Source organism: Dunckerocampus dactyliophorus, chromosome 1 (assembly GCF_027744805.1).
Source record: "Dunckerocampus dactyliophorus isolate RoL2022-P2 chromosome 1, RoL_Ddac_1.1, whole genome shotgun sequence".
NCBI lineage: Eukaryota > Metazoa > Chordata > Actinopteri > Syngnathiformes > Syngnathidae > Dunckerocampus > Dunckerocampus dactyliophorus.
Window position 1 is genome coordinate 39,451,329 of NC_072819.1, and position 22,149 is coordinate 39,473,477.

Consider the following 22,149-nt stretch of genomic DNA (forward strand, 5'->3'; position numbering starts at 1 on the left):
CATCTCGTCAGGATGCATGGGAAGTCCGCACCAGCAATCATTTCCATCCAATTGCCTTTTATAATGATTTCACATTGTTTTCTGCATGTAAAACTATAACTATTCTTTATACAAAGATTTTTTTGTTAATATTTTTTTTGCTGAAGACAAAATTAAGGGCCCAAGGCCCATAAACAACAAGTAAACATAGCTGCAGTAAAAGCTTGGCAAAGCATCTCCTGGGTCAAAACTCACAATTGACTGATTTAAGGTTGTTTCCAACTGCAAACAATTTTCATCCAAGTTATACTGTATCAATTACACACTGTAATCAAGAGTCAAGAAACAATACTAGGGGAAGTAACAGTGTCATCATCAGTGAGTTGGCAGTCAACATGTCAAATGAGTTTCTGGCCTTGTATCTGCATTACAAAACAGGCATTCAGGCATATTAAGATGATAATAAGTGTCAATTATGTGTGTTTATTCACTTTCCAAGCAAGAGGGAAGTCACATATTTAAATTGAAATGCTTGCGCAGGAAACAAATGGCATGCACTTCAGATGTTTGTCATTTTCGAGAAAATAATCTAACCGGTACAATTCAGTTATCTCAAAACAATATTCATCTCTAACGTGAATGAAAACGTTTTATTATGGGGATTCTCAAAGCAGTTCTTATAAAGATAATTGCAAAGACCTGGCAAATGCTAAACAAGCAGCAAATGGACCATTACCGATAACATTAACATTAACAAGGCAACATGAATGTTCACGATGTAGCCAGAGTCATAAGGCGCATAGCAGCATCTCCAATGTTTATATTTTCTGATGATGTGTACAAATATATTGCACTTGGAAGACAAATCTCACAGATATTGACAGTGCCACTAAAGAGAGTCATGCAAATGACGATAGTCTCCTCGGTGGTCGATCGCAGCCAAGCTCCATTTCTCTAGCAGGATGCGCGTGGCAAAGGTGCGGCGAATGAGTGGTTTGTTTTTACAAGTTCCCTTGAGCAAACTGATGAACAAACACACAAACATCTGCCATTGTGGCTCCCATTTAGTGGCATTGTATCAAAGTCTAGCTGCCTATCCTTCAAGCCGCTTGTGGTTCGTTTAGTTCTCAGGCTGAGATCACTTTTCTCGTAGCACACAGACTCCTGCGTCGCACCGCTGCGTCACCATGGAGGTAACCACCTCCCAGGAATCGATAACCGGGTCGTAACATTCAATACTGCTGAGGAGAGAATTCCCATCGTATCTAGGAAAACAACAAGAGACGGACGCAGTTTGAGGAAATACAATAAGAGAAATGCTCTGACTCGCTTAGTTGTTTGGCGCCACTTGTTGGTTTACATGTATAAATGTAACGGCCTTATATTCGGGTCAGCGCCGTATTTATCATTGTGAGAACTGAGATTCACGAACGAAAGCAGACATTACAGCAACTACAAGATTCAGGAGTTCAACTTAGGCAAAAGTGCAATTTTAGGAAAAAGGGTGCTGTAGAACACTGGGACATCCTTACCCGGCGATGGCATAAAGGCGTCCTCTGAGGACAGTTGCTCCTACGTAGCACCGAGGAGTGGTCATACTGGCCACAGTGGTCCAATAGTCTGTCCTGATGTTATAGACCTCAACGGAGTCGAGGTGTGAAACGCCATCAAAGCCTCCAACGACATAGATGTGGTCATTGAGCAAAGCCACACCAGCCCCTGAAACAACAGGACATAGTCAGAGTTGCTGACACACAACGCAACTACAATTTGCATCCTGGGAAGCTACCTGAGCGCTTGGTGGCCATCGGGGTGACACTTGTCCAGTGGCCTGTGTGGGGGTCATACCGCTCCACTGAATTCAGTATATTGAGTCCATCATATCCACCTTTGAGGAAATATTATGGCCGATTTACATAAATATGCTTTACGATCAAATAGTATGACTAAAGACAGACATTAATGAGAGTCCATACCAAGACAGTATATCAGTCCACTGGCCACCACCAGACCAGCACCTTCTCTCGCTGTCTGCATATCTCCCAGCATGCTCCACTGGTCAATATTAGGGTCATATCGTTCCATGCTTGTGTGGCGTCTGCTGCCATCAAATCCTCCGGCAACATATATCATGTCTGATTGAAGAAAAATCAAAACCAAATCAGATCCCTTCTGTGTGAAATGGATAACACATAGAGATGCTCGACAACTGACTTTCTTACCGATATCCGATACAGGGTGTCCCGATTTATATCAGGTTAGGATATCAGAAAAAAAAAAACAACCAAAAAAGGAAGATCGGATTATATTGCCACTCCGATACAAGCAGTTCATTCTATGCTCCACGCCAGCACTCCTATCCAGCAGTGCCGAATTCAGCCTGCAGACCCCGCATGATCACAACACCACCATGTGCTAGCGTTCTTTAGCAAGGAGCAGGAGTGATGTCGGCCATGTAGCAGTATTTTTAGTTAATGTCTGAAAAGACGTTGCAGCTGAGAGCAACACTTGTCATGCACAAGTTTCCCGTGGTGGCATAGAACAGGGAAAGTTTAAGAAGACAAACCTCATTAGGTAAGAATGTGAATGGTTGTTTTGTCTATATGTGCCCTGTGATTGGCTGGCGACCAGTCCAGGGTGTACCCCACCTGTCGCCCGAAGTCAGCTAGGATAGGCTCCAGCATGCCCCCGCGACCCTAATGAGGAGAAGCGGCATAGAAAACGGAAGGATGGATTGCTCTCAAAGTCTAATCTCCTGTTCTCCCACTCCCTCTTTGCAAAACTAGGTAAAAGTTATGTTAAATGTTTAGTTGTCCATTCATTTGTCACTTGTAATTATGGTTGCATTATTTTGTGCAAGTAAAACTATTGTCAATAAAATGTGTTTTATTTTTTTGGGTGTCAGATTAATATTGCAACAGATTAATGATGTTAACCAAGACACCACTGGACTTGAATTAGAAACTGGTTTTAGCTGGGTCGTTTTTTTTTTTTTAGTACTGCTGGCCGCTTCTTATCATAATTTTGCAGTCTAATGCTGCGTATGACTCCCGAATGATTCTTCCTGATGTGATAGTCAACGTATTAGAAGTCTTGAAGGAAAAGGCCTTAGTCCAGCCAGCGCTTTACATTGCAAATTGCAGATTCATAATCTGAAGGCGAAATCTGGTAATAATTCCACACCACAAACATACTAGCTAGCAAGGTTGTTGCTCTGTGGATCATGGAACCGTTTGATGAGGTCATTACTTGCACACGAGAATCCAGGCAATACCTTATTCTGTATCATTATCGGCAGAAATCTGGTATGTAATTTTTATGCTAACAACAGTCAATATGATCAGACATAATTAATTACATATGCAGACAAAAGCTCACCTCCAAGTGTTGTTGCCCCAGCCAGGCCACGCCGCACATTCATGGTAGCAACGGTATACCAAACACCATCCTCGTCTGCCGTGTAGTCCAGACACTCCACAGAGCTGAGCCTTGACCGTCCATCATAACCTCCAATCACATAAACTCGATCATGGAGGGACACTGTGGCAACATAACGCCTTTTCCTTGCAATGTTCTGCAAAAACAATTTGGCCATTAGTGATACAAAGCAAAAAAGCTGTTAAACACTAGAAAACTGCAGCTGATGAGCAGAACATCTAATCAAATATACATATACTAGTGACAAATAAAAGGTTAAATCATTTGTCTTTCATGACAGGGTGAAAATATTGAGACACAGCTCTGTGTATGATGTAGTAAGGAAAACTATGCAAGCTACAACCAGAAAAACAAATACAGTACTGAGATAGAAAAGTGGCCAAGGGTTAACCACTGCATTGGCCGCCACCAGGGGGCGCCTCAAATGGGTAACCATTGTAAAAAGTGGTTAACAGTAACTAGTGATACTTCTGCTACCAGCTCTTCATGCTCTAATTGATTCTCAAATCAAAATATCAATACTTCAGTCACTTGAGGTAACGTTTGTCTGTTGAAACGATGACCAACTGTAAACGAAGCCATGTGTGAATTGCGAATGAAATTTTCATTCTTAAAGTAGTTCTTAATAATTTATCATTTATTTTAATGGTTTTATTATTTTACTTATTTTCTTCTTTATTGTTTAAAATACCATTTTTACATATTTTATATGATTTTGTTCTCTCTTGTTTCCATTGTTGTATATTAGTTTCTGTTGTTGTGTGTTAGCTTGGCTATAATGTAAATTACCCCACTATCTCAATGCACTTCAGGGTTGAAAATCCAATTACTCCAATTAATTATGAAACAATTCATTATTAAATATTTAATTAATTTAGATGATCTATTTATCATACCAGCCTGACTTTAACTCAGTATCGGATTGGAATCAAAATCAGTGGTATCGCACATCACTACACGTAACAAACTACTATATGCACTAACAAGTATGTAAACTCTAACTGTATTTACAAAGTGCCCGCAAAGCATGCTGGGTAACAAAGTGGCAAGTCCCCATCGACGCTACAACGTTTATCCTATTTATAGAATATCTCTCAAATATTTTCCATCCTAACATTGTGCGCATTGACATTACCCAAGCCCTGTGATAACAAAAGTTACAATAGGTTACACACTATAAATATATAATATAATATATATGTAGTATATACTGTACAGTACTGTAATCCCTCGCTTATCAAGATTAATTGGTTTCAGACCCAACTGTGATCAGTGAATTTCCATGAAGTAGGATTCCTTCTTAAATTAAATTGAATATTTTCTTAGTTACAGGATAGAAAACCTGTTTACAACCATTGAAATATGGGTTTTAACATTATTAGAGCCCTCTAACATGAAATAACACCCATATAGTCACCTTTACACTTTTATTACCCAATATAGTAGATACACTCCTGACCAAAATTTAAGACCAGTTGAAAAATTCCAGGAATTTACATTTTGCACAGTTGGATCTTAGGGTGTAAGCAGAGCTTCGAAATACAAAAAGAAGAAATGGGAGTGAGACAACCATTAAAGGGAAATAGGCCGTTCATCAGCTGATCAAAAGTTTCAGACCACAGCCCTTAAAAGCTTAGCAAAAATGTGGATTCAATGTCATTTTCTGTCAGGTGTTATAATCTGTTGATGGCAAAAGCAAAAAAGCTTTCTCTCTTTGAATGCGGTTGGATTGTTGAGCTGCGTAAGCAAGGCCTCTTGCAGAAATTTAGGTGAAGTGTGTTTACTCTTGTGCTAACTAACAATGCTTTGAAGAACGCAGTGTTGAGTCTTGCACGGAGTTTGTAGCGATGCCCATCCACTAGCTTTGTGTTACATTCAAGATACATTGCCATTTTGGAGCATGTTTGTGACAAATTTAAAGCATTTCTAGTGATAGATATACGTCTGTGTAGGCTCTCAGTCGTACAGGAGTTGTCCAACGAGGGAAAGGCTTCTTGAGACGTCATCTGTACTTTTGTGAAGAATGTGTCGGACGTTTTGCTCCTCATCCGAAGAGCTTCGTCAGCGAACTAACAAGTGCTGGTAGCCTAGGCCTTAAATACAGTACGAGTGGGCGGAATTGGTGTGGCAATAGAAGGAGGGTGTTGGCACACCAATTCCGCCCACTCCTGCCAATAGGAGGAGGGTGTCGGCACACCAATTCTGCCCACTCGTACTGTATTTAAGGCCTAGGCTACCAGCACTTGTTAGTTCGCTGACGAAGCTCTTCGGATGAGGAGCGAAACGTCCGACACCTTCTTCACAGAAGTACAGACGTCTCAAGAAGCCTTTCCCTCGTAGTGATAGATATAGATGATATTGCAATATATAATAAAATAATAGTTTATTTTAACATGCAAATTGGTGAGAAAATAACTTCCAATTTTGCTTGCCATGACACGCTTTTGGTAGGTGCACCTTTCAGGAGAATGACCCTTAACCAGGCGCCTTCTGGTAGTGGCTAATACAATGGCCAATGCTGTGGTTAACCATTTTTCAATCTCGGCGCTGCTAGTTAAATGAATACCTCCATAGCTCTGACTAATAATGCATAGCACTGCTATCTTATCTGTAAATTTTTTGCTACAGGTTCAAGTACTCTAGTCATCATGCTGTGGCAGTTCGGTGCAAACACATAAACTCTATCTGTATGACCTCTGATCACAGCAACTATCTTTTGTTGGATGTTTTTGAAAGCTGTTTTATGTCACGGATAGGCGGCTGCCTTGAAGGCGCTAACTTTCGAACATACTGCAAGCATTATACTGTACCTCTTTCTGCTTTGCCAAGTTTAGTTACTAACATTAGCTATCATTGAATGTATAGCCTATCGTAACAACAGCATGATAGCTTCCCTGGCACTGCTTACGTGTGTGTGCACGCGCTATGGACATGTACGTGTCTACGAGACAGCTGTGAGTGACAGCCAAGAACACCGGTCATCTTATTCAGGCGAAATGACAATTTACGACAATTTTAATGCAATTTAATTCGTACTTGTGAAAAATGCAGAGATTATTTTGTTCAATCTGTTCTTTTAAACCACTATTGGTAACATATGCTAGCTGGTGGTGGTGGTCTTATATTTTTTTTGTTTGAAAAAAATCTTGAGCTGCTGACATACAGCAGCCTTAAGTGAATAAGGTTCTTGTTTGGATATAAAACAATCAGTTTATGTGCTTGATGTTCTTGTTTTGACAAAACAATTTGAAGATAGGCTGGAAAGAAGACAGGGGACATGTGAATTGACTTAAAAAGAAAAAGTAGAAAATATGCATGATCAGCAGGAAAGCTATTTCAATTCCTTACTGGAAGAAAGCTCCACTCTTGAGTTTTCGGATCATATTTCTCAACTATGTCAATTGGCGATTGCTGGCTGCCAAAGCCACCGATGACCAAAAGGACTTCTTTAGCACCTGAAAAAACATTTTTGATGTCAACAGCAGCGTGGATGACAAAGGAGACGCAACCAATGCTAAATTCAAGACAGCTACCTAATCTAGCTTGTGTGCGTGGGCCTTGCATCTCGCTCCTCAGCTCTGGTCTTAGGTGGAATTTCTTTGCTTCATCAACAAGGTCTCGACATGGTAGGCTGCAGTGTATAAGAGGCTAAAACATGCCAAAGTGTGCTTGACTGTGAAAGCCACTATGACAAATACACAGTGACGTGCAGCGAGGTTCATGGCTGGTAAGGTACTGCCTCCTTTGGAGGTTTTTTTTTTTTTAATATTAATGCAGGTTGCTCATTAAAAGGATAACAAGAAAAATAGGAGAACAATTCAATTCTTAAATATTTTGTTTTCAAATATTTCTCAGTCCCATTTATTTATTCTAATAAGTGAAAAACATTTGTGGTCTTACCTTTTGTAAATGAAGTGCATGCACCCCATCCTTATCCAGGAAAAGCTCTCATACTTTGTTGTAAAAGTCTGATCACCTTCTGGTGCACTTTTTATAGATAATGATCTATCTTTGCAGCCAAATTCATTCATTCAGCAGAGCATACAAATATATTTGATGCACTTGACTTGCTCATTTCTAGCTTCTGCTGCTGTCAAACAAAACAAACAAACAAACAAAAACCCGCTGGCTTTACCTTTCTATGGAAGGACTACAGTGGCACCTTCCAGCTCACGCATGCCCCCACCCTTTCAGGATACAGAGAGTACTGCAAGCACCTCCTGTATTTCTTTGTATTTGATTGTCCGATTAGTAAGGATAATTCTGTCAAACTTACATTTATGACATTACACAAGCTGTAGAAAGGCATGGTGTATTGTAAATGTTTTCTGCAACATTATATTATTGGTGACATACAGCCACTATGATCCAACTCAGTACAATTACTGAGTGCACTCGGATGGTAGGCAGGGCTTGCGCACTAAGCCAAGAAGACAGCACATGGCATCACGACAGCCTCATTTTGGTTTCTGACATGTATTTGATCAGGAAATGTGCAAATTAAGAAAATGTTAAAAACGATTGGATTATTTACTTTATGTTATTATTCTTTTTTTCCCCCACCATGACAGGAAAGTCTCTGCCTCACCTGCCTTCCCTGACCGCACGTCACTGCAAACGCATCAGCAAATTACGTACTCCTCGCAGAGAAATCTGTGGCGGGTCTCACCTCAGCATCAATGACATCTGTAATGTAGCGCGGTGTCAGCAATGGCATTCGGACAAACTCTAGCATGTCTGGCAAAAAAGGCTCTCTCTCTTTTCGGTTGTGTTTGACCCAGTTTAGCACAGCTTCAAATACAGGCTCCTCTGAGTCCACCTGGAAACAAAGCACACATAGCATAAGAAAGGGGACTCGAACACAACTCAACTGGGGGCCGCTGGAGGTAAGAGTTTGGATGCGACTGGGCTGCATCAAGTATTTAGTCTGGAATCACGTTTCAACCAAGTGACTAACTCGTCATTACTCAACATAACAGTCTGACTCACTGCGTCATAAAAAAAAATAACTCTATAACCATCACACAGCAACTTAACACGCAACAGGTTGATAACACATACGATAATAAATGTTACTATTATTATTATTATTGTTGTTGACATGCAATTTTAGCAACGCTTTTGCAACACTTGTCCCTAAACGGAATTTGATCACATCCAGAAGAATGTTAGTCTTGAAAAATACAAGTCAACAATAAAAAATATTCACTAAAAATGTCATCGTAAACCCATCAGCCATTAATGCAGTTGAAAACTGACATAAAAATATTCAGAACTCTTGGGTTGTTGTTACTGAACAAACATTTTTGAGCTTGGTTGAAAATTACGGCCAAAAGAAATGACGTCCATGCTTGATGTTAATGTTCATAACTGGGAAATTGTTTTTATTTCTACAAGAAAAAAACGTTTGTTTTGATGAAATACAACAGGTAATCTCTGATTTACAGGTTTGGTCCAGTTTATTTTTCATAACAAGACAAATGACAAGCTGAACTGTCTTGAGTGACCTATTCTATAAATCATTGCATGATAATAACTGTGTTGTTACAAAGCGAGGCATGTGGTTGGGGCAGGAATTTCCTGAGCAGTTAAACTCTGTTTTCTTTGCTGCAATTTCATTGCGAGTGCAATTGGTAATAATATGCAACAGCGGGATGTAAGGGGACAGGCTGAGACCACAGCAGGTTGATACTTGCTTTTCTTTTTCCGTACTCAGTCTTACAGCAGGAGAGCTGTGACATTTGAGCTGTGACAATTAAAACGAAAGCCTCATCATTAGCAGGCATTCAAACATATTAACCACCAAGAGCAAATCTACCAGAAGTCTTACAGAGTGCTTTTGATGTTTCCAGCAATTGCAGTCATCAAAATGGGTAACACAAAAACCCAACAGTCACCTTGTTTTCTCACCTGGATTTCATCACATTTTATGAGCTTTTCCACTTCTGTCTGGCTCAGCAGCATGAACTCCTCATGCTGAACCACCTCTGAGAAATGCTTTTGGGAAAAGAGCTCAGCAGCTTGCATCAGGTCGAGGCAATTGTGAGTTTCAGCAAAGTCACGGATGCCCAGACAGTTCGACGGATCCAGCTGGCTCTCCAAAAAATCACAACACGCTCTTTTCACCCCTGAAAAAAAACAAGAACGAACTAGTCATTTATTTAGCTGATGTTTCATAAAGACCTAAAGCACCCCGACGCCAACCTTTAAGTTGAAGCAAGCACGCCGCGGGGAGCAGTTCTTGCACGTTCTCCACAGTAACTAGCACTGTCTCTGTGTACACAAAGTCCAACAAGATCTCCATTGTTGATCCAGTGAGCCCCTGAATGTCCACAAATGATTTTCCCTTTTCTGCAAGCTAACAAACAATAATAATAGTAAGATAGGTCTCCTATTTGAAACTGTAAAACAGGCTTCATGATAAACTTTGTTGGTTTTACCTCACTGGTGAACATGGCACAGAAATAGTCACTGCAGGCAGCTAAGACAATTCGGTGAGCTGGAAAATCTGTATTTTCCACCCTTAAAGTTATATCGCAGAGTGTGTTGCTCTCGCGGAGAGAGTTCATGGCATTAAGGATGGACTTGGCGTGGGAATTAGTCATGATGTCCTTGGGAGCCATGCTGACTTGAGAGTCTCTCAGGGCTCTCAAACCACTCCAGGAATCTATATGACATGGGATGACATTCTTACTTGAGAAATTACCTACAGTAAATACAACACTTATACAGCACTTACTCTACTGTGCTATCATTGCATATTTACTTATCTGTTTAAGAGTCATTTAAAAAGATTACTTGTCAAGCTAGGTGGCTCTATTTTCATATTCGTTTTAGGTGACTGCAAATATACCATTGTAAACAAATAGAAATACAGTAATTAAATTTTACTTTATAGGATTGCGCATACAAATCCATGTGCATTTGATTGCTACCTCAATATATAATTTTATTATACCTTGCTTTTTATTTTTTTTTCTCAAGAAAATGCTCATTTCCTTTGCTTTATGACATTGAGCATGCAACTTACCGTTAAAAGATTTGAATACTTTTTCCACCACTGGGAGGCAATAACTATAGCTACACATCAGCTAGCAGCGAAAGACAGCTGAAGGCTAACGCCGACGCTAGACAACAGCTAAAGAAATACAGCCATAGAAAGTCAGCCAATGGCCAGAAGAGGACAACACATGAAGCTAGACACACAGGGGAGCTTGTTAAAAGTGTACATAATACCTGTCGCTGGGTTAAAGCTGATTCAAAGAGTCAAGCTAAGTTGCTTTGCTAGCTAGCCTTAGCGTCAAAGTCTCTTGTTCCAGTTGTTGCTCTAAGACAGCCTGGAAAAAGCCTTTCAACTACAATCAGTCCATGTTGGCAGATCACAAAATGCACATCCTCACATCTCCATCTCTGGAAATCTCATTTCACCTCGATCATTTTAAAGACCTGTAGTTCCCAGTGAGCCTTCACTGGCTAGAAGTAAACACACTATGGGTGTGCGAGTCATGAACGAGCAGTCCAAAACGCGAGATTTTTTTTTATTACTGAATCGGTACACACGGACACTTGTCCCGTTAACTTGTTCACTTACTCACACTGGCTACCGCTAGCTAAATTAAAAAAGGAAACCAGCTAACATGTCATTAATTGTGCAACTGTTACTCAAACTGGATTTGTATAAATGTATTAACCCCATGCAAAAAAAGAACAGATCTGTTCACTGACTCACGAGTACTGAGTACTCGACGAAGACTTGAGCATCTAAAGCTAGTCTGCCGAACTTGTTACGCATGTGGGAGCTTCTGAACTGAGTACCCAATTCGCTTCAGTTGAGTGCCTTATAAGCACTCGAGTCAGTAAAAGGAATCCAGTTTCCCATCACGAGAACGCCCAACTACGTATGTGTACGTGCGCACTGCCCAAGCGGCGTCGCCACGCAGTAATAAGATGCCTTCCGTGCGCGCACACGCTGGTGTGTTCCCACAGCTGCCATAGAAATGGTAAAGTGACTCGTTCAAAGTTATCCGTCTCGATGTGTAACTTTTAAAACTTCGCCTTTTACGCCGGGGGACTGCCAATCTCATTATATTTCTGAATTTGTATTCTTTGCCACCAAGGACGGCAGCTAGCAACACCGCGTAGGAGGAGCCTGCGGCTTGTTTCCGCTAACAGCAGGCCGATTTCTAATCGAAGTCATCTATGTTACTCTACTGAGAATTTGTCAACAGCGGTGGGGATCTTGTCCGCTTTTTGAGACACTTTTAAGTGTCGAAAAACATCGCAGTTAAAGCCAGGTGAGGTTGTTCACCGCAGAGTATAAGAAGCGACAGCTGGACTGTCAGCAATGGAAGCCGAGTTTCAGGAAATCGACGATAACGGGATCTGGAGCGCCATTTATCAGGTTGGTATAGGTTTTTCAAGGCTCTTACTTTTAGAACACATGATTGTGGAAATGGAATAAGTGTGCCTTTTAAACATTTGTATATTTGTATTCAGGCGCTCACCCGAAGTGCTCCTGCTATGCCACTTTCAAGTACATGCTTCAAACCATTGCTCTTGTTAATAGCTTACACAGCTCCATTGAAGTAATTCACTTTACTATCTTCAATACATTTAAAATCAATATCAAACAATGGATTAAGGGGAACCAGAGCTGTGATCTTGAATTTTACGATAATATTTTATCTTTTACATTGTTGTATGTTGTCATTGTGTTTTGTTGTTTATTATTTTATTGTCCATGTATTGTCATTGGCACACAGTTTTCTTTGGTGTTTTCTCGTTGTCGCTTCCTTTGACCTGCCAGGGACGACAGATGTAAAGTAGCCTTTGGGCTAATTCTGGCCTATATATACATGTAAATGTTCATGAATATGCACTGTCCCTCTTTAAATAAATAAATACAAATAGAAAATTACACTTACAGTGCTAATGATCATGGTATGATACATGCTATATAGACGACCACCAGGACAAAACTGACATGTTGACATAAACGTTGTGTTAATTGTAAGAAGTAATACAACTGAACATCATTGAGACACCACTGTGGCCCACTATGCACCTTCAATGTTGCATCTGTCATCTTACGGGTCACAACGGTAACCTGTCAGGTTTCAATTCTCTTCCAGGAGATTCGTCAGCAGTCATGTGAACTCCCCTGTAAGGTTGCCAAACTACCAGAAAACAAGAGTCGGAACCGCTACCGGGATGTCAGCCCATGTAAGTTTCACTTAGCTGTGATAATATGGGACATTAGGGTGAGAGGAAGACTGCTTGGGCCGTATTTTAGATTGCGGACACATTTATAGTGTGGCTTGTCTTAGTGACCCTTTAACAAGTCAGTACAGTGGAACCTTGGTTTTTGTCATCTGTTCCAAAAGGTCAGACAAAAACCGAGATATATGAAAACTTAATGCATTTTTCCCGTCAGAAATAATGTAAATCCAATTAGTCTGATCCAGACACCCACAAATATTAGGACAAAACACATTTTAGAGAGAATAATTATAGTTTTACATGCAGAATATATATAAATGACAAATGAAATGGATAAATAAACATTTAACATCACGTTAACCTTTATTGAAGACTCTTATTGGTGAACACGGTGATGAGGGGAGGGGACGGAAGAGCCGCAGTGACGCTGTTTTACTCTGGGTTGGTCTAAGGTTAACTCTTTACAAACTTAATTTTAAAGAGTGCACGGTTAGTGCTGTATATTTGATCACTTGAACTTATTGTAAACTTCAGCAGCAGGTACAATCATCAATACACACTGGCCCGGCCCACTTTCTGTGTCGCCCTTAACCTGTTCCTGCTGCTACCTGTGTTAACAAGGAGCCTTTACATTGCAGTCCTATTGTAACAGATGCTACCTTCGTACTTTCCTACGAGTTCTTTCTGTTATTCAATCGTGTTTCTCACCTTCTATGTCAAAGTCCTGGCACTTCAAATTTTTTTTGCAGCCGTACTCCATAAAAAAAGCCCAAACTGTCTGAAAGTCCTTTTGTCTAACACTCAGAAATGCGCAGTGTGCTTCAACACCTCATCAGCGCAGGGTGGACGGTGCTTGAAAGAAAGAAAGGGGACAGATACAGAGTTGTCCATTGTTCTTGTAAATTCTATGAACAAATAAACCACCCACAGACACATAAGGATGATTGCGAGGATGATTGATAAAGATGATTAAATTCCTGGGCGGAATCTGTCTATAGCACACGTGTTAATGGAGGGCTGAGACACTGCAGGTTTTTTGTCCAACCAGTTTCTCCAGCAGGTGATTTAATGGATGAGCTTCTTCCCTCGAATTGAAGGAGGTGTTAATCATTACAATCACCTGCTTTCATGACTGGCTGGAAATAAAACCTGCAGTGTCTCGGCCATGGAGGGACATTGCAGGTTTGGCACCCTTTGACACCCTTGGTCTTGAGTGTCTCAACTGTAAAAGAACCACGAATCATTCTTAACTTGACTGCGTCACCAACGCATGGTGCTTTGTTGGGGCACTCAATTCCACGCTGGATTGATATGCTGGCAAATGGACTAGTTTGTTAGGCACACTGTTTGGCCATACAATAGCCAGGACAGTCTTTGAAAACCAACACATATTTTTGGCAATAATTTTCATCAAAAAACAAGGTCCCACTGTATCATCGAGCCAGTCACTCAACCCCAAGTTCCTCCTGATGCTCTGTCATCAATGTGAATTTGAATCTCCTGTTAATATAATAGACCAGGCAAGAGCAATGTAGTCTTGCCAGTTTCGTCTTGCACCCACGTTATAGTGCAGTTTAATTGCAGGCGCTTGCACTGTTTGAATTGAAATGAGAAAGGTTTTAGATAGGAGGCATAGCATTGTGTCAATGTGGAAAATTTTGACTCAGATTCTGCTCTGAATACACTTGGACAATTGTACACATGTACCCGTGTGTACACTACCGGTCAAATGTTTTAGAACACCCCAATTTTTCCAGTTATTTATTGAAATTCAAGTCGTTCAAGTCCAATGAATAGCTTGAAATGGTCCAAAGGTAAGTGGTGAAGTGCCAGGAAAAAAAAAAAGAAAAGGGGAAGGTTACCCACAACTGAAAAATAGTTAGTATTTCAGAATTATACAAAAAGGTTGATCAAGCCTGGGCAGTTGGTGCAACTAATTCCTACAGGTCTTTCATGTTCTGGAGTACTTACTACCTTCTCTGTCTGCATAAAAACAGTGTTCAGAACACGCTGTGGTACTATACCCTTGTGAACATCAGTTGAACAGCATTGTACTGTAGAAAGTAATTTGATGCTACAAAAATGGCAAGAAAAAAGGGAACTAACAATGGAAGAGAGACAGACCATCTTAACACTTAAAAATGTAGGTTTTTCCTCCAGAGAAATTGGAGTGTTCAAAAACTTTTGACTGCGATTGGCTGGCGACCGGTTCCAGGGTGTACCCCGCCTCTCACCCGAAGTCATCTGGGATAGGCTCCAGCATACCCGCAAGCCTAGTGAGGATAAGCGGCATAGAAAATGGATGGATGGATATAATGTAACCTAATTTTAGCCTCTTTATATTATCATCTCTTCACTTTTTTTCCTCCCCAGTTGACCACAGTAGAATATGTCTGCAGCAGAGTGCCAATGACTACATCAACGCCAGCCTAATATCCGTTGAAGAGGCCCAGAGGAACTATATCCTAACTCAGGTAAACACTAAGTGTTTTTATTGTATCTTTTAAGTAATAATTTTGCATCTTTTTGATTCATTTATTACCAGAGCACTATGTATTTGTATTGTTAGGAAAAGTATTCAACACTCGAACTCGTAGTTGCTACAAATGATCGTTGATGATTAAACAGGACTACAAAGAGTTGCCGTTGGTTTATGACTTTACGTTATCTTTGCTGTTATGCATTGTACCACGTTAGCAGCAAGCTCTTGGAGTCTTGTGCATATATGCAGTTCTACAAACGTATTTTACAGAAACCTATGTGTTGGCCTCTATTATAATGATCCAATTTTTTGTATGTATTCACACTTGTTGGTCTGTTTTAGGGACCCCTACCAAACACGTGTGGGCACTTCTGGGAGATGGTGTGGGAGCAGCGAAGTCGTGGTGTGGTAATGCTGAACAGAGTCATAGAGAAGGGATCAGTAAGCAGCGGTTCTCTCAATCAATGTTCCTCATTACTGATTTCTGCCCAAATGCAAATTGAACAATTCTTGGTCTTAGGTTAAATGTGCACAATATTGGCCACACAGAGAAGAGGGAGATGCTGTCTTTGAAGATACCAACTTCAAGCTTAACTTTGTTTCCGAAGACATCAAATCTTATTACACAGTTCGTCATTTAGAACTGGAAAATCTGTCTGTAAGTTCTGCATGAGCAAATGTTATTGAAAAGGGGAGGTTTGTCCTTTTTGTTTTGAACTCTTTGTGAATTTATCTCTCCCATTGCAGACGCTGGAGACACGTGAAATTTTACATTTTCACTACACCACCTGGCCTGACTTTGGGGTGCCAGAGTCTCCAGCTTCCTTCCTTAATTTCTTGTTCAAAGTGCAAGAGTCAGGCTGTATGAATTTGGACCAGGGGCCAGTGGTGGTGCACTGCAGCGCGGGCATTGGACGTTCTGGAACCTTTTGCCTCGTGGACACATGCCTCCTATTGGTTTGTACTGAGAGTATAGCATCGTAGTTTACATTTTACAGGGATTTCATTAAAGAAATGCCAATTTGTATTTACCGGTACACTGCTTGCTCAAGTATTAGGCAAGTCACCTTTTTCAGGTTTAGTTTTACTTTTGACCAAATAAAAAAGCTTTAGTCAATTCAAAATTCTATTCAGACTCTCTAGGATTTCCCGATGTTGCGACCGCGCCAGTTCAAATGAATTGAGCCAATTCCTGTGAATTACTTTACCGCACAATTTGGCTAATCGAATTTGTCCCTGAGTTGCACTCAAGCAGCTTGCATCGCCCAGCCACAGACTTGACTTCTTTGTTAACGCTGACAGAGATGTGGACGTGTGATAATCTCTCACTGTTTGTCATTTACCAACAAAAATCACTGCTATAGGTTGCGCTCAACAGTTAAAAAATATTGTAATTTCTGTTGGAACATAAACAACAGTTTATTTTTTGGGCAACTTATGGACAACAGAGCAGACAGCGGACAACAAGGGAACCTTTGGTGGTGTTTGCTTTCCAAACTATGCACCCATTTGTGTGAATTGCTCACAAATGTAAAAAATGGCAGCAGATGGAACACACTGTAGGTAACTGTCGGATAAGAGCTGCACTAAGCCTAAAGATACACTTTATAAAATGAATAAAGAATATATTGGAAATGACCTTAATAGGCATATGTGCAGATGCAATATCTCAGAAAAGTGAGTACACCGCACTCAACCATTTTTATTACAGTACATCTTTTCAAGGGAGAATACTAGAAATGAAGCTTGGATATACTTTAGAGTAATCAGTGTACAGCTGGTATACAAACTGTCATTTCTAACTGTCATTTTGCGTTGTTTAGTCTTCAGCATAAATGATTTTTAACTGTAAAATGTTTCCCTTTTAGTCTTTTCTTTTTAGTTTAACATGCAATGCATATTTTCTTAATTTATTCAAATCTTGTGCTTTTTGGGGTTAAGGTTACAAAGAACACTTAAAACATTGATTTAAAAAATCCTAAAATCACAAGCACTTATTTGATCATTGAAAAAAAGACATCCCAAAGCATCTCAACTTTTGCCACAACTTTGTGAGAAAGCTGCAGCAACATCAGGCATTTTAGGCCTCAACAATCGCATAAAAACGCCTGCAAAATCCTAGAGGGACTGTATATTTACTGCAAATTTGTGAAAAAGCTGCTGCAAAATCAGGCATTTTAGGCCTCAACAATCACCAAAAAAAAGCCTGTGAAATCCTAGAGTGACTGTATACTGTATTTAACCAGTAAGGAAAAGTGACTTTTGCCTTTCCAATGGGCAGAACCACCTGGCAGACATAGTAACCACATGTGCATGCTCACATGAGTGTTATATGAGATTTTTTGGTCCTATTTTACTTGAAGTAATGAAGCCGCCTGATAAATATGCACACCTTAATAAGGGGTGTTGATCACATTGCTGATTAACAGTTGTGCATAACTATGATGAACAAAACACTCAATTGCCATATGATTGTGTATGCATTATATCGTTTGTTTTATGCCTGTATTTGTATATATAAACACTATTGTCACTATTATGTGTAGTAAAACTGTTGTTTAATGTTAACGTTAACGTAGATGTCCATCCGCAAGGACCCATCCTCGGTCCGTATCCGTGATGTTCTGCTGGAGATGCGACGCCATCGTATGGGCTTAATTCAGACTGCAGATCAACTTCGCTTCTCCTACCTTGCTGTCATTGAAGGTGCCAAATACATCAAGGGGGATATGTCTTTGCAGGCAAGTTCTTCCTAACTATTGTGCCTCTTTAAATGCTAAATTCATGTGTCTTTAGTTGCTGACGACATTGTGCACTCGTGGTGTGTAATCTACATATTGTCTCTCTTATTAGGAATCATGGAGAGAATTTTCAAACGAGGAGGATGATACCTCTGAGCGCACCCCTCCGCCTCCCCTCCTCCCTCCAAGAGACCCTCATAATGGCAGAATTGAATCATTTTTTCCTGAGAATGATCAGATTGTCCAACTGATGGAAATCCACAGTCTAGGGTACATAATAATCGCTTGAACTTGTTCATATTGTCTGTATTACATTCTTGGAAATGTCTGAAACATCTCACAGTCAAACGCAATCAATTCTGTAAACAGGAAGTGGTTAGGAGCTGTAACATGACTCATCAGAAAAGTTTTTGGAGTTATGTCTTTTAAAATTTTTTTTTTTTAAGGAAGTTGACAAAATGCCTGCAGCCATGCTGGCAGCTCTTTCATGCTGTCCTTTAACATAGTGTTGCTACGGTCACTCTTCAGACATGCTCACAATGGTGTTTTGGACATTGTTGTTATGCCTTTACACAGCCACCCAACAAGTATTTATTCCACTGCTTTCCTCATACAGGTCATCTCAAGACTCAGAGCTGCGGAGAAGAACCATTGTTGTCCCCCAGCCTCCTCCGGATGATGCTAGTCACCACGATGCTCACATGAAAGCCCAAGATCCAACCTCCAAATCTGAACCCAATGCCCAGCTGCAGCAGGAGCAGCATGAAGCGGTGGAGGCACTTGAGCAGATAGTTGAAACCTCTCCAGCTCCTGAGAATTGGTCACCGCTACTCGCCAACGTGTGCCTGTGCACAGCGCTGGCACTCAGTGCTTACGTCTGCTATCGAGCCATTTACCACTGACGTCTGTCTGTCTCTATCGCCAGTGTTGGTGCAAAGTGGACTAGCCTGGCCAAACAAGCATCTCAGACTGCCAGTGAGTGGATTGCTTGAACTTCTCCAAATTCAACCGATTCACGGAAATAGCAGGCAGCCAATCCTTATCAGCCACCTAAATGTCATTTTAGTCTTGGAAGCTCAGGGCCTTTTCATGGTGTCACGTCCCACATACATATGTCAACTTAAACGCACAAAGAGGCAACAACGTTCTACAAACAGATAAGAGTGCATAGAGAAATCTTAAAATGCTACACTTAGGGGACCAAAACATATTTTATTCTCGCTTTTTAATTTAAAAAAAAATATCTTTTATTATTTTTTTTACAGTCGTTCAGTTTGTGCGTGATTGAAAGCTTCTCAGTCATAAATGTGACTATTGAATGCAGCACCTAACAAACAGGCTTTCATAAAATAAAAGGCTGCCAGAGCCTGTTTGTTAAGGTTGTTAACCAAGAACAACAATGTGCGTATCACTGAAAAATGACAGCAAAGTCTGCAGCAGATCGTAACCTTATCCTTAATTTATCTGTCTCTGTCTTATCTCCAATAAATAGCTTGCAAGTAAATGTTTCTTAACTAACATGGCACCAATATCGCATCCACTGATCACAGAGGGAAGCTTCAAATCTCATATTAAACACATGCTGCTTTAAAAATAACCAGCTTCTGTATATAACGTGTTCTTCAAACCTGCTGACTAAAAACCTCACAAGGGAGTCCAAATTTAAAGTTGAGGTGCACTCAAACCTTTTTTGCAAGGTTCAATCGCCGCCACATCATAAAAAAACAAAGATAACTGTACAATGGTAAGAAAATAGTGGCAAATAAAACCTTGCACCGACAAAACATTTGTCATTGATAACAATTGTAATGATTGGACACCACATTCTAGTTATCAACACATAATTAACTTAACATTTTATTCACATGGATTAATTTGGCTCCATTTATAGCCTAGCTTCTCGCTTTGCAGCTGGTGTGTGTGTTAGAAGCAAAACAAAAGGCGTTCAAGGTGCTTCACTATTTTTATTGGATTTCCAAAGTTCCTCAACTTGGTCAGTATTGTCTGTGTAGCAGAAATTGTGTGTGTATTTTGCAAATGGCAATCTATAAGGATTTCCACTGAAACTCATTTTACAAGATCAATTACAGTTAATATCAGAGTCACTCAATATAACCATAATATTTGTTTTTTCCCCCAATATTTCAGATTAAAACAAAAAAGAAAAGATAAATGTTATCAAAGATTAATTTTATCATCATCTATCTGATGATAAATAAATAAATATATATAGATATATAGAATAGAAGATTCTTGTAAAGATCTCTGCAGGTTTGGAGAACGTGTCTTATACATTACAGTCCCATATATGTAGCCACACAATTTACAGACATGGATAGTAAGACGGTGATTCAAATGATTAAGACAAGGTGAAATTAAAATAGCATTGAAGGATCTACATCTGTAGGTTTCCAACAGGTGGCTCTTGTGCTACCAGTAGAATCTACATGTTATTGTTATGGAGTAGGAGTGAGACTATCAAGATTTGTAGGTCATCCGCATATATTGATCACAGTCCACTGTGATCAGTGGTGTCAAAGGCTTCCTAAGGGGCTTCTGATGATACGTCATGCTTATTTTTCTTTCTTCAAACTACAGTAGGCTTTATCTCCTATTTTACCGCCTGTTTTCTGTATCTACTTACCCAAATTGGTTAGAATCACATGCGAGATTACCTGAACATACTGAAAAAAGCTCAGTTTTTAGTCCCCCAATAGTAAGTTCAAGTGTGTAAAAGTGAGAGGGAAGTGCCCCTGTGCCCACAAGATAAGAGCTGAATTCTGGGGAGGCCACTGATTATCAGACCTCATTAGTGGCCCATGACAAGCTGAAGCAGACACATGGATTGGCCTCACACAGCATGTGTGTGTGTCAGTGTACGATTGCGCAAGTGTAGTTACTGGAGCCTTCCACTGACGCTTGAGTGAAAACTTATTAAGAAATACTAATGTAACATTTAAAGAAAAAACATTAGATGCAAACCAGTCTTCCTCCTGGTTATTCCCTTTGCATATTCTCTCCCCGGTAACTCAACAGTGCAAATATTTCCATTAGAGGCCAAAATAGTTGATGGTAATATTTCTCTTTTCCTTGGCCTTGTCTAGATGTCAACTTTTGTGACTATTAAGAGTGTTATGGTTGTAACACTTGGCTCGTGTGACGTTGCTGTCACAGATGGTGGAGACATGGAAGCTCCGCCATACCCAGGATGCAGCTGAGTGATGCTTGATGTAAACACACGTCAAAGTAGCTAAGAGCCAACTATTCGCCAGCAATACAAACACATCATATTGTGTCGCCTTTTCCTTTTAAACAGGGAACCAGGGATTACGAACAAAGCAAACACCAGCACATGTCGGGATGAAAACAATACACTGTCGATGTAGGACGCCATTGCCCTGAGCTGGACGTATTGTTTTGAATGATTTAAACTGTCTTTTAGCATGCTGCATTTGTTAATCTATGTTCTAAAGTGAGATTAGTTCTGCTGCTATCATTCAACAAAATGAGTTGGACAGCTGTATACCTTTTGTTAAGAATGTATAAATGTCCTACTGAAGGATACACTCTTACTAGATACTATATGTATGTACAGTATATCTTAAATCAGGTTTTTAGTGTGCTGAATTTTTTGTGTTGGTTCTGCTTGATCAAGGGATTCAAATAAGTCTCAGCATCACAAGTTCTGTTTTCTATGCTGAGGTTCAAATGTGTATTTTTTTATTTGCGTTTGTTTGCCTTTTCAAATAAAGAAATATGCTGCAGAACTTTGCAATCATTTGGCATGCATGTTACAGAGGAATTAAAAACAAGCTTTTATGTGGGGAAAAAAGACAATCCATCTTTAAATTGGCTTAGTGGTTTGAAAAAAAAAAAAAAGGATATTGAACCAGTGTTGTCCAAACGTTTGCCAGTGAGGGCCGCATACTGAAAAATGAAAGGATGCAAGGGTCACTTTCACATTTTTTAAACCAACACATGCTAAGAAGTTTGAAGTATTGCAAGAAAAAATGCAGTTCAGCTTTGTGATATGGGTGAAGAAGTGTATTATCAGTATGAACGTCAATCTTTGAGGGCCGCACGGTGGCCTAATGGTTAGCATGTTGGCCACACAGTCAGGATAGCTAGAAGATCTGGGTTTGAATCTCCGTTTGGGCATCTCATTGTGGAGTTTGCATGTTCTCCCCGTGCCTGTGTGGGTTTCCTCCCACATTCCAAAAACGTGCATGTTAGGTTAATTGGCGACTGTAAATCGTCCATAGGTATGGATGTGAGTGTGAATGGTTGGTT

General features: G+C 40.1%; 2 protein-coding genes across 6 annotated transcripts; one reads left to right on the forward strand and one right to left on the reverse strand.

Annotated features, from left to right (window-relative positions):
- Window positions 1–112: 112 nt before the first annotated feature.
- klhl12 (kelch-like family member 12) lies at window positions 113–10,964 on the reverse strand. Of its 5 annotated transcripts, none has more exons than XM_054775326.1 (12): window positions 10,654–10,964; window positions 10,448–10,555; window positions 9,858–10,084; window positions 9,622–9,775; window positions 9,328–9,545; window positions 8,087–8,236; window positions 6,766–7,065; window positions 3,358–3,553; window positions 1,956–2,114; window positions 1,769–1,867; window positions 1,512–1,698; window positions 113–1,244 (listed from the first exon to the last, which is right to left on the reverse strand). In XM_054775326.1, the coding sequence occupies exons 2-12, from the start codon at window positions 10,503–10,505 to the stop codon at window positions 1,118–1,120; spliced, it is 1,875 nt and encodes a 624-aa protein (XP_054631301.1). In that variant the 5' UTR covers window positions 10,506–10,555; window positions 10,654–10,964; the 3' UTR covers window positions 113–1,117. The 5 variants fall into 5 exon arrangements, with proteins under 5 accessions (XP_054631301.1, XP_054631206.1, XP_054631579.1 ...); XM_054775420.1 differs by having other exon boundaries at window positions 134–1,244; window positions 6,766–6,872; window positions 6,951–7,065; window positions 10,448–10,961; XM_054775231.1 differs by having other exon boundaries at window positions 10,448–10,964.
- Window positions 10,965–11,361: 397 nt separating this feature from the next.
- ptpn1 (protein tyrosine phosphatase non-receptor type 1) lies at window positions 11,362–21,626 on the forward strand. Its single transcript, XM_054795347.1, has 9 exons — window positions 11,362–11,818; window positions 12,549–12,639; window positions 15,010–15,110; window positions 15,461–15,559; window positions 15,639–15,776; window positions 15,866–16,075; window positions 17,698–17,859; window positions 17,972–18,129; window positions 18,476–21,626. Exons 1-9 carry the CDS (start codon window positions 11,762–11,764, stop codon window positions 18,759–18,761), a joined length of 1,302 nt encoding a protein of 433 aa, XP_054651322.1. The 5' UTR covers window positions 11,362–11,761; the 3' UTR covers window positions 18,762–21,626.
- The last annotated feature ends 523 nt before the right edge of the window (window positions 21,627–22,149 follow it).

What these genes read in the sequence shown, in the direction of transcription:
- klhl12 (XM_054775326.1), bottom strand. Translation starts at nt 10,505, where the DNA reads ATGTGTAGCTATAGTTATTGCCTCCCAGTGGTGGAAAAAGTATTCAAA. An exon ending in GTGCCATGTTCACCAGTGAG is followed by an intron (nt 9,776 to 9,857) that starts GTAAAACCAACA and finishes ATTGTTTGTTAG; the next exon opens with CTTGCAGAAAAGGGAAAATC. An exon ending in CAGATGTCATTGATGCTGAG is followed by an intron (nt 7,066 to 8,086) that starts GTGAGACCCGCC and finishes GGCATGTTTTAG; the next exon opens with CCTCTTATACACTGCAGCCT.
- ptpn1 (XM_054795347.1), top strand. Translation starts at nt 11,762, where the DNA reads ATGGAAGCCGAGTTTCAGGAAATCGACGATAACGGGATCTGGAGCGCC. An exon ending in CTACCGGGATGTCAGCCCAT is followed by an intron (nt 12,640 to 15,009) that starts GTAAGTTTCACT and finishes TTTCCTCCCCAG; the next exon opens with TTGACCACAGTAGAATATGT. An exon ending in ATGGAAATCCACAGTCTAGG is followed by an intron (nt 18,130 to 18,475) that starts GTACATAATAAT and finishes TTCCTCATACAG; the next exon opens with GTCATCTCAAGACTCAGAGC.